Raw genomic sequence first — 12,741 nt, 5'->3', positions numbered from 1 at the left:
TATCTGAAAGATATACCAGCAGTTTTTTGTAGGTTCTGCATATACAGAAATCAGGAAGGAGCAAGCTACAGTATGCAACTGTAAAACAAAACAAAAAAAAAAATCATCTTCTTTCATTGACTAAACCCAGACTGAGATACATCAAGGCACCCTAGAAAGATTTTTCATTCATCAACAAGCCATTTTAAGTGTTATTTTAAATACTTCTGGGATCTGTCTAAGCTCTCCCATACAATTTCTCAGCTTTTTAATTAATTTAGGGGAAAATATGTTCTCTTTTTTTTTTTTTTTTTTTTTTTAAGATTTTCTATGTCAGCCAAAAGGATCTTGCAGTTACTCTTTTGACAAAGTGAGGTTTTGCAATCTGTTTTTTCAAATCATGAAGAGGTAGGTTTTGCATCTTAATATGGTTGCAAAAATAGACAACAGCAACTCTAATTTAGAAGATCCTGAGTTCTAGGAGGAGAGGTAACCAAATTACCAATTCAATTTTTCCAGCAGCAAGTCATTAGCATTGGTCATGAGTCTCAATTAAATGGATCACACAAAAACTAATAACCTTAAATCCTGTTACACTTGAAGCTGACAGCAAAATTCCCAGATTCCAGTGGGTCTATCAGTCTATGACCTTGAAAGAGGAACTACAGTCTTTCAAGTCTATGACCTTGAAAGGGCCCAGAGCTTTGTAATGCTTTCCCGAGGACATACCTTATCTACGTATGCTCATATCCAGTCATAAATGTATTTTGTTTGCACTTTAGAGGAGGCTCCTGAACTGATTCGCAGTCAGTGCTGCCACAAGAGATGGACAAGCCACGGAGAGACTCTATGGCAGTCTTCTAATAATGCTTGCCTTTTACAGAGGTTGACCTCTTTTCACCTTGTTAAAAGCAGTAAGTAGTAAGTAATAGATCTTGTCAAAGGTTGCTCTGTAGAATAACCTCTGGAGATATTAGATAGAGGTGTCCAGAGAAATACCACGAAAAGGTGCTGACAAGGAAACCAAGGGGATTATGATTAGGAAGTGTGAATAAGCTAAGGTTTCAAACATACTCAGATTTTGGTTAGAAATGCTAGAGTACAGGAAGGAAATGTTCTACATAACATCAAGCCACCAAAAAGCACACTTGAAATGACAAGTTAAAGAGCCATCACACAGAGATTATATACTGCACTTGATTTAAGAAAAGCTGCAAGAAATGCAATTCCACACTTAACAGGATTAAGTAAGAATATCTTCCCCCCCAAAAAAAAAAACACTTGTAAGTCTCACGATAAAAACTGAGAAACTAATTTACTCAACAGCAAACAAAAATTATGTACCTAAAAAAACACTAATTGTTCCTTCAGCTCCCTTTTGATCCAATTTAGAACATTCAAATAAATCTAACCTTGTACCAGACCTTCCACCAGATGCTAATTCACAATAATAGGTTCCCATTTAAGACACTGACATTTCCTCTAAAGAAGAGATGAAAACAAAAGACCCTAAAAAACTAAGGCAGTAGCATAACTAAGAATGATTATTTCCCCATGTACCTCAATTTCTGACTTTAACAGTTATGCAAAGATTTAATGGGAATTTTTTTTTGACAGTGTTTTCAGAGGACAGCCTCTGCTAACTTTATTCTCAATGAAGTTGCCATGCAAAGTCTTGGCTCCTCCCAACTAGTTTTTTCCAGCTCCGTCAGTTGACGAGGACATTGTTGCACTCCGTGGAAGGCAGTCAAAGTCTCTGACCCAGTCAGATCAAACCAGATCAGATAAAGTTATAGAAAATGTTCTGGAGATCTGGCACTTATGCCAACAAAAGGCTTCAACCCAGTGTTTTGAAGTTCACAGCCAGCCCAGCTCTCCAGAATCTTGCTCCTCCTTTATACACACAGCACTATACTGTACACACACATACACATGTGCAGCGCAGGTAGACAGCAAAGTTAGAGAAACCCTAGCCCCCTAAACTGGGAGAGCAGACAAATAGTGATAGATGGATAAACACAAAATTGTTTTGCATCAACCTGAACGGCATTATGCAGCACAAAGCAAATACTTATTTTTGAGTGATTTATTGCCTCATGTCTTCCTTAAAATAAGTCCTTTTCAAAGGAGATGCGTCTCACTTTGAAAAAAATGTTGAAATCGGGTATTCTGACTTTTTTGAATATTTTCCATCCCTTTCATTTTGGCAGAAGCTAGTCACAGAACTTGATCTGTGAACAGCTTCAGGCCTCTGCATACCATGTTCTTCAGTGACTTTCTTCTCATGAAAGTCTTGGGTGAGCACATTTTTCCTCCAGGAAAGCCCCCGGCCTGCCTGCACGTGGCAGAGCATCTCCCCCCAGAGCTGCTGCTCATTCTCCAACCGCAGGACGCCAGCCTTACCCCTGGCAACTGCTGCTTGCTTTAACTCAGGACGAAATGGGACAGCAGAGAAACCGTGTGGCCCAACTGTCTCTTCTGCACAACCGAAAGGAAATCCCCTCCGTGCTAAATACAGGGTTTGGCGAGAGAGAAGAGGTTCTCTCAGGACCTTGCCACATTAGAGGCCATCTTACACACACCATCCTCAAGAACACAGGCTGCTCTAAGCAGAGCTGGTCTTCAGATGGACAAGTAACCAGCGTTTTTCTGTGGGCACCAAAAGGATCACACTATTTTAACGTATATTTTTGAGATAGCTATTGGGAAGGCCCTGGGTATATGAGGAAGATGCTATCCACAGAATTGTAAAAGGCTAAAAAAGTACAGTTAGTTGCATTTTCATTTAAGTCTTTCACAAATATTTTTGTTATTTCTGTAGCATTTAGCAGTTGCTTTTGCCCTTCTCTCCCCCAGCAATATGCTACACAGTGTATTGCTGTGTATCATTTATTGTACACGCAAGAGCTTCTCAATACAAACCAGCATGCCTGCTTGCAGCCTTGGTTTTGGTCTTAGAGTTCTGCCATGTCAGACTAAAAACAGTCGATATTGTACAAAACACATTCCCCATGTGATGCCTGCCCATGTCAAGTGCTACATGGCACTAAAGCCTTGGTAAATGTAGACGTGGACGTTTCCTGCCATAGACCAGTATTTCCTAGGCACTGGAGCTGAGTAAGAAATTCGATTGAATTTTGCAAGGGCTCTCTGAAGACAAAAAACACCCGAACCTGGGTAGCTGGCAATTTTTGTAGTGGGGAAAGGCATAAGGTGACTTCTGCTGCTGCAGTAGCACGCACTGCACGGCGCGTGCTCCCATGCCACGCGGCTCAGTGGCACTCCCCGCACTGCATCTTCTCCTGTCTGAAGAAAGCCTCCTCAAAGAAAAAGGCACAGCAAGGACCTCATTGTATGCAGCATGCCAAACTCACGCTTCACTGCCAAGGCATCCTCACTATGTTTAAGCTATTTGAAGCCAACGTAGAAAATACAAATTTGAAAATAAAAACCTATTTTCATGACTTGTGTCATAAGACAGTCATTACTGCATCTCTTATTGTCCTTATTATAAAATAATTTGGCATTATTTATGATGTTCTAAATATTTATCCTCAGCTTATTCTGCCCCCAAAAACTTTCAGTCCGCTGAAAAGCATTTGGCTGACAGTGCATGGACTAAAAACTGAACTGAAAACTGGAAGACTGACAGCCTAGAAATAGGCTATTCTTATATTTTGGGATACCAGCTTTTTGGCAAAAAAAAAATGTATAGAATCAGACAGTGCAGGAGAGAAAACAGAAGAAAACACCCTAACTGCTACAGAGAGAGCAGTGTTTTTAAGGTGTTTCCCTGTCTATCCTACAAGCCTCACTCAATTTAGGTAATCCAGTAAGAGGTTCAAGTGTATGGCCACAGTATAGCAGTAAAATGAAATATCTGGAACCCCAATTTTAGGGTATTGTTTAATTGATTGTCTCATCTGAGATTCATCTGACTTTGTATTAATAAGACCCTCCCATATTTTTCCACTGATGAATGGAAAAAAAAATGGGGGGGGTCGGGGGGGTGGAGAATATGCATGCTTATTCACTGTTTGACATATTTGACTACACGTATTTGTTTCTCTCAAAGCTGTTTAACACTGAGGAATATAGTATCATTCTTGATGATGTTAAAAATTGCCTTCAAAGGCATAAAATAGGGTCTGTGTCCTTATTTAACGTAAGAGGCCAGAATGTTTTTCTCCAAAGCACCATTTTTGCAACTTTAAGGTACGTGCAGAATATCAGCACTAATTATCACTCATCACATTGAAGAATGCCTTGAAGGCTTCAGAAGTAGAGCACATACTTTTTAGCTCTCTTTTGAAGAGATGGAGGGTGTCTCGATCTACAAAGAGAGCTTTTCTCCCAAGAACTTGCTAGGAGTTTGAATTAATGAGGAATTAAGTTGCATCTTAGCAGTTTTACTAACTTTGGAGGAAAAGGACTCAACGTCACTAGTCCCTGAGTGCCCTCAATGCCCACTGACTTCAATAGGGATTGAGAAATGTCCTCATTTCAGTTGATATAGCACCCTGCCGTATTAGATGCAATCCCCTTCCCCTTCCTCCTAGGGATGAATTTTTCCCACTAACCATCCAATTTGTACCTTTGGTTTGCCTGGAGATGAAATTAATATAGATGTTTTGGTGCTGACAATGTCTCTGTCAAATTATATAGTGCCTACTCCTGATGAAACTTGTTTGTTTTCACACCATCATCACTGATGATCTCAGCACAGCAGTGCTCCGAGAATAATGGTTTAGTCAACTGCAAAGCAGCAGAAGGAACATAAAACAATGTGTGCTTATATAGGCCCTACATAAATAGTGCTTTTTAAAGTGTTTGACAATGAAATAATAGTTGTGGTTTTGTTTCTTTCTTTTTTTTTTTTTGTTAAATAAATAACCTCTGGATTGTTAAGGGTCCAGTGGACCTTTCACACCAGAGACAGTTGTAAGGCCTGAAACTTATTATATCCTCCTACGAAGGGTATACGCAGACGCTGTTTGTTGTGTACCATTATGAACGGGGGTAGCATATCCCCACTCCACACAGTTTCAGTGCAGTCCATGGAGCAATACCAATTTCAAAAGTTTCAGAGCTGACCCCATGTACCCTGGGTCAGTTTATAGAAAGTTGTAATTGGATGTACACAATTAGAGATGGGGGACGGGGAGGGTTGAACACTGTCTATTTACTACTCTTTATAGTGTTTTTCTTATTTAAAACTCCTGTTGATTGCTCTTTAAAAAAAAAAAAAAAAAAAACACATCAGAATAGCTCCGGCAGTGACAAGATTTTCACAATTTTGGAAAGACTTTGTCTGCTCTCGTTTGCAGCCTAGAGACTGCTCAGGACCTGGAGTGGCTTGGGCCTTGTTATTAAAATTATTAGAACTGTAGGGCTCCACTGTCTTCCCCTTTCTTTCCCCCTCCACCTCTCTCTTTTTTAAAGGAAAAGGAAAAATCCCACAAAACTTCACAAACAAAACACGACTGAGATCTAAGGCGTCACTCCCAATTCACAACAGCATTATTAAGAGAGAAAAGGCACATCGGTGTTAGAATTACGCAGGCCACATCTATCTGAAAAACTTGGTGGGCTTTTCGCCTACGTTGTGCAAGCCTGAGGCTGGAGTGGCGACTGTCACAGCCAACGAGACACAGACAGATAGATGATGGAGAGTGCAGACTGCGCACCCACACATAAAGCTCATGAGAGGAAGGAGAGCGCACGGAAGGAATATTAATTGAGCACAAAATAAGTATCCTCAATATCCCCTGCCCCCTTAAAAGTGGCCACGAGACAAGGAGAGCTACAAAACATGTTCATCCTGGGGGAAACAGCCACCCTTAACACGACATGTCAGGCTAGCGCTTTAATAATGGGATTTGCACAGCGTGCGACTGATAGGCTACATGCAGAATGGACCCGTGAATCTGATTTTCTCCTCAATGAGTGTTACAACCAGCCTGTAACGCCACAGATTTCTATAGAGTTGCTCCAGATTGTATCAGGGTGAGTGGAGAATTAGGCTCTACTATGATTTTTTTTTTAAAAAAAAATCCGCGAGAATGTAATTTCTCCTTACCCAGTCATCCTCTTTTGATCTTTTCTACTTTCATAGTGGGGTTATTTAGAGGAACTTGTCTTTTAAAGATTCACATCAAATTACTGCTTTCTCTCACTTTTACATTAAACCAGCAATTACTCAAATTTTACTTATTCTGTTCTTGAGTCCATACACTGCTTTATTAGCACTGAGAATGAAAAGTAGTAAAAAGATTTTAGAAAATGTTGTAGTACCTTAGTACCTACATCATTCATTTTTTCCTCCACTGCCTTTTTAAAATACCTTTCCATTACACAGCCAGTTTAAAAAAAAAAAAAAAAAAAAAGAATCTTCACACCACTACACAGATGGCACTTGAGGATATGGAAGTGAGGAAAGAAGGAAAATTCCTTAACATGTTTTTAATTACAAATCTATTTTTTCCCCTCATTTTGCACTACCATTGGGGAAATCTCTACAGTTGTAGATTCTGATCTCATCAACTTCAAAAACAAGTGCAACACTACCACCCCCACCCCCCCAAGTTTTCACAAGCAAAAAAGCGTTTTAGGTTTTTTTTAGTCCACAAAAAAAAAAAAGTAAGTTGATGTGGTGTTGAAATTCTCACAAAACCTTTAAAATATTTCTTCCTCCTAAAACATTCACTCGGGAATTAAGTTAAACAGCAGGTAGTAAAGACAGTCCTGAACAAAGTGATTGATTATGTTTTCTGTACACCATTGCTCAGCTTTTAGTTTCTTCAGGTTATAAACTACTTCAATTCCAAGAACAGAAGTTTCGTATAAGTGAGGTATTCTCATGCCCAAATTTCTGACACACGCAGTGCTCGTTTTTGGACCAGCATAATTCCAGGTCCTTTGCCGTCACACTCTCAGGTCACCTTTGGAGTTCCTGCTGGGCTCCTAAAAATATTTAGTGACAAATTAATTCCCTGACCTGACCAAAACCAGAAGCAGGCCAAGATTAAACCCACCGGCTAAAATCAGTTCAGAGTAGCTCCTGCGGAGGTAAGGTTTACTGTTCACAATTTGAAGCTCCTCACCTAGCAGCTAACTATTGCTATTAAATATAAGTTGTTGTTGTTTAAAGTAAAATAAGAGGTATGTTTGGACAGGGAATAATGGTAAACTAGTTCATACAACACTGAGTTACTGGCAGTTGGTTTGCAGAATCAGTGCACAACGGAGCGACCCTGACGATAACATCATCTGATCTTGGAGGGCTTCGTTGCTTGCTTAGAACAAGTGCTATTCTGTGGGTAACCACCGTACCAACTCAGCACTCCAGAACTTAAACATTTAAAGCACAATAAAGGAAAAAATACATATGGAGGGCAATGTGATAATCTCTCAAATTAGCGCTTACTGTAGCCGCTCACACAAACACATCCTAACCCCAATCTCTAATTCCATTTGTTGTGCTACAGAGCCCCCGGTGTTGAGCATTACATACTAACTACATAACTTACATATGAAAAAGCCCTGAGATGTTAAATCTAGGAATCACTGGTCCAGGTTAATTACTCACCTTAGGCAAATTAATTCCTGAGTACTTACAAACAGCTCAAAAAAGCTGGCTCTGACAGCACTGTACTACACTACATGCAGTAAAAGAGGTAACTGAAGGCATAAACCCACAGAGTAAACAGGGGAAAAAACATTTCTGCCACTAACTAAGGAAAAGATCGCCCTAATTAAATACATTTATCTACTAACTCCTGTATTAGATTTAGGGAGCATGCTCAAGGACAACAAGTTTATGCTCAGCACATCCTTGGACAAACAAACAAAAACAAACAAACAAAAACTTAAAAGTACAGAAGTACACTGGGACTGGGATTGAGTTCCAAAACTGTATCATGCTATTAAGTGGCAGGGGCACCCAAAGATGAGGCCCTCAGAAAGGTAAGAAACTGGGATGAGGGCACACAAAGAAAGCCCTCAGAGAAAATCCTGCAGGGGATGAGAAGGCAATAGAAACTATTTGAAGAGTTTATGCAGGTAGAAAGCTGAGGGTGAGATCAAATGATGCCCAGATTCTGAGTTATTACCAGAGGTCTCGGTACCCTAGTAAGAGTAATGAAAACATTCAGAGCCAAAGAAAAGCGGAACCGACTCCTGGTTCTGGCAAAGGGAGTACAGGATTTGTAGTATTTTCCCCCAATTAAATTCAAATCTCATTCTCCCATCTTCTTCTAAAGACGTTGCCCTTTTCATCACCCAGAGAGTGGAGCTTCTCTGGCCAGTGGGGCTGCACCCACACCTCCACATCCCTTACCTGGAATGCTGCCACGGTGGTGACATGAACTGTCTCAAAGGATGCGATTATAAATGTGGGACACCTACATAAACATTGCTAATTGCAATGTTTTGAGGCATTTATTTGGAAGTTGTGTGCAGGATTGACTTCTGGAACAAATTCTCAAAAAAGTGGACGGAAACAAGAACCAAAAGCAAACAACTTTAAGCTAAGGAAATTGTAGTAAGCTTTCAATGTTTTACTTTGAAAATCCTACAGCCTTCAGCAAAATCCTTGGAAAATCTCTCGTGTTTATAAAATAGCATTTGATATCACCATCTAGAAACGTACAAAGCAGCGCAACCAACCCTTTCCTAAACTCTCTAAAGCCAAGTAACAGCGCATTTCCCATGTGGCGGCTAATAAAAAAATGCTGACTCTCCGCATTTTTAATTACAGAGTAAAATAACACCTGAGTGTAAAATAGTAGGCATGCTATTATTTCAAAAGTGTCCCTTCAACCGGAGCCACGACGTGAGCTAACTCTCAGAGCGCAAAGCAACAGAACAGCTCCTTGGATGCAACAAGGCACAACAGCTTTTCTGCATCAACAAGTCTTCTCACCGCATCACTGGCATAATTATTTTATGCATGTTATGTGTGCTTGTTATGTATACCTGAGATGATTTAAATCATTTCTTTGAGTATAACAAAAAAAGTATTTCCATAACAGCACTTAGTTTTATGTGTCAAGTTTACGAAAGCTAATTTCTGTACTTATTCCTGTAATATGGCTCGTGTTCAAACGCAGCGTGGTAAGATATTGTCTGAGATCATTGTTTTGTCTGTGTCAAAGAACACTACACCGTAAAGTTTCAATTAACATAGTAAAGTAAGTTTTAGTACGAGGAAAAAGTGTTCTCATAGTATTTCATCCAACTGTTGCTTTAATTTTGTGATCAACTTTAAGCATTTCTCAAGGCAGAAGAATGCGAAAGCCCAAAAAACAGAGAAGTATTTGAAGAGCCATAGAGCATTATAATTTACAGATCAAAATGTATCATTTATCTATAAATAATATCTTTCAGGGGTTAACAGCATGCAGCATGGAGAAGGGGAGAGGGCAGATCAACAGAAATTGTTTGGAGATGTTGCAGAGTGGCAGCAACATACCAAGATATCTGATCGGCCCTGGCATTAGTGCCTACGACTAACAGAATCTCAAAACATTCAAATACTTCCACTAAGACTCATGTGCATTCACTGCAGAGAGAGTTTATACATGAAAGATTTAGCCGAATAAACCCTCTTAATTATATATGCCTACCTATTAATTTGATTAGTACGGGACACCAAAGCCAAAACAAAAGAATCACTGGGACATATGAAGCAGAACTGCGAGACCCGTTGCTTTATACATGTATACAAGTTTCAAGCAACAGAGTCTACTGAGTAGAGTATTCCCTGTAACAAGTTACAAGAAAAATCAGTATTTGTGGGCCTTGAAAAAAAAAAAAAAAGTACCGTCTTGCTCCAAGAATAAATCATATGGTCCTTAATAATGAAAAGATGTTTAAAAGCTGTAACAGTTTTGCTTTTCTTTTATTGCAAAATCTTATCCAGAATATTTTTCTCACAATAAAGGGTTTACTAAGAGAGATGTTCACTGGAACTAGAACTGAGCTCTAAAGACAGATAATCAATACGTAAAGAAAGTGATAAGTCCTCAAAGCAACAGGTTCCAGAAAATCCAAAAAGTTAACTAACAGCAGAAATAGGATGACAAAGATAAGGGATATCATTTGATTAAATAAATTGTTTGTAGAAGCAATAACAATCTTGCAAGATCTCCTCTAATATTAAAGATCCTCATGTCTCAATTATGGTCTCAGAAACAGGGTTATTACCGGGGGCTACACGCAGACAAGTTACGAAGTCTTCAATCATTGCGATACTTACTCATCTCAGGAGGACTCTGCCCACACAAAGCTAAAAGTTTCAGTACTTAAAATTACCTTCTAAAGGCAATGTGAGATTCCTCTGCCTTATCAACTCCAGAACAAACTCCAGCTCTCCCAGAAGCAATCTTTTACTCCCCTGAGGCGCTCAGGATAACGTAAGCAGTTGCAGTTATTTTAGATTCACAAAGTGAGGAAGCGACACACAAATTTAAAAAGCACATACTACTCTTTATCTATGAAAATAGTTCTGGTAAATGGTGATATATATAAATGGCAAATACAATCTCGCCCCTATCTTTTCTACTATCTACATATGCAGTTTGCTTCCCCTTTTTGTTAAATGAGCAGAAGTAGAGTCGATTAATTGAAACTAAAAGATGAGTCGATATTTTGATTAGGGGGAGAGGGTTCTGATTGTCCTAAATGTGTATAAGTTTTACAAATCCTGCAGTTGTAACTTCTGGAGGAGTGCCATTCAATATTCAAGAGCGGCAAACAGAGCTTATTGCATTTTTTATAGGTTAATGTGAAACTTTTTGATATTAACCGACAGCTTGAGAGTCTCCAATTAAAACAGTAACACTTGGAGACGGCAGCAGTTTCTTTTTTTCTGCCATAAATTAATTATTTCTACTTCTTGCTTCAGTGCATTTAAAGTTTTGAGACTTTGATGATCTCAACAGATGCAAACAAACATAAATCCCATCTAAGCTAACAGGGCAGCAAAAAACATCCCAAAGTCTGTGGGCAGCAGTAGGTATCAGCTCTTCACGGTCCATGAGCGATAAAGAGGAATAAGAAATCCCTGGTTAGTTATCATAAAATCAGGCTCCTTACCATTACTGTAGAGTACAGCCAGGTCCAAGTCCTTTGTTCAACCACCACACCAACTGCTTCTTCTATTTCGTGACTTAAAAAATAATAATAATAATAAAAAAAAAAAGCCACACTTCCAAACACCTCCCTTTGCCAGTGATAGCTGGAGGAAAAGCTACCCAGAGCTTTAGGCTTCAGTAACGAAGGCCATCAGAACCGTGCTTCATTAAAGGGGTGGAAAAGAGCACAGTCAAGAGTCAGGTCCCAGGGTGCAGTGTTGCCCCTCTCGTCCTCTCCTCCGGCTCACCGGGTCTTTGAGTAACTGAGGCTAATTTTTCCAGTAGCCTTTAACTCCCCAGATTAAACCGGCATGGAAAATGTGACTAAAAACTCCGCAGCGCTGTCTAGCCTCCGAGCCAGCACAGAATCAACTTTGTTGGAAGTGTTGAAGGACACCTAGCAAGCTGCTACTTGCTGGGTTCATAACCCAGCGCTGGATGTGCACACACAGCGCAGGACTGCGCCATCTAGTTCGCTGCCGGCAGCCCCCTGCCCTGCGGGGAGGGGACGGACGGATGGAGGGATGAGGGATGCCTCAGGATGCGGGGCTCCAGCACTCGGCAGCGTTCCTTTCCTAATGATTCAAGGTGTCTTGTGCGTGCGTGTTTTTTTCATAAAATATCGCCACCGAGATAATCCACGTCCCGTGATATGGGAAAATTTAGGCTATAATAGCGCGGCGAACTTGTGCATCTATCTTGATTTACAAGATAAAAGCAACTTTTAAAGAGCCTTTCTGCTAATCGAGCTTATTATACCAGAGACGGGAATGATTTTCCTAGAAAGTTGTCCCTGTGTGCATGCCTATTATCTTTGCTTTCCCCCTTCCACTAATGAGCATTTATCTAAAGAGCCTGTTAATCCTCTGATGTGTGCTTCTGGTCAGAGGTAACAGTTTGAATAAAACCACTAATCACTTATCACTAATCACTGATCATTAATCACACTTTCTCCCCAGTGCTTTGCGACCTGCACAGCTCCCCTTGGGATTAAGGAGTCACAAATAAGGATTTTAGCCATTTCTTAGGAAGAATTCCCAGCTTTTGATACCGGCAACCACATTCACACATGAAAGTCACGAAATGCCAGGCGGGGGCTTTCAACACCGTACACTTTCCTACTGAAAATAAACCATCCTCAGGAAAGCTTCCCTCCTCCCGCAAAACCCCACGAATTACGCTTCGCTTTCGCCTTCGGCTCTCACCCTCCGACTCCCAATTTTCTTTCAGCCCGGTTTCTGGATTATTTCTGCGTGACAGTTCCTTACAAGAAAGTTTCCCTCCACCGCTGTTGCTTGACGCACTGCTCGTTGTCCAAACGGCCAGACGGGGAAAGTCTGGTGCAAGCCAGCGGGTGAGGATCTCTGAAAACTGCACGGTCGCAAGGCAAAGCCCCAGCGAGATGCTTCGCAGCAATTAGCAGCCTTCCTCCCGAGCTTTGATTTCATCGAGCTAAGCGCCGCTTCTCGCCGATAAAATATGAAAATCTTTTAAAGCTGGCCGCTCAGCAAACTCCTAATATCGCTCTGGGGTTTCAAAGAAATGCACATTTTCCCTTTATTCCTACCCACTCCTTCGCACGACCTCCCTCCTTCCGACTGAACCCCGGAGCCGAGGGATCGCTCCC

At 40.5% G+C, this 12,741-nt stretch overlaps 1 protein-coding gene across 3 annotated transcripts in view; it reads right to left on the bottom strand.

The window, feature by feature from the left end:
* The window catches only part of CREB5 (cAMP responsive element binding protein 5), a 259,677-nt gene that overhangs the window by 246,114 nt on the left and 822 nt on the right, over window positions 1–12,741 (bottom strand). Inside the window, exon 1 of one of the 3 annotated variants that reach the window (XM_040547699.1) lies at window positions 11,077–11,095. The exons of the other annotated variants lie outside the window; for them this stretch is intronic. Coding sequence (XP_040403633.1) covers window positions 11,077–11,079 — 3 coding nt within the window. The 5' untranslated portion in view covers window positions 11,080–11,095. Of the gene's footprint in view, window positions 1–11,076; window positions 11,096–12,741 lie in introns of those variants that run through there. 3 annotated transcript variants of the gene reach the window in all.

Source organism: Cygnus olor, chromosome 2, assembly GCF_009769625.2.
Source record: "Cygnus olor isolate bCygOlo1 chromosome 2, bCygOlo1.pri.v2, whole genome shotgun sequence".
Lineage (NCBI taxonomy): Eukaryota > Metazoa > Chordata > Aves > Anseriformes > Anatidae > Cygnus > Cygnus olor.
The sequence above is the reverse complement of the archived record's forward strand: the minus strand, read 5'-3'. Positions and strand labels throughout refer to the sequence as shown.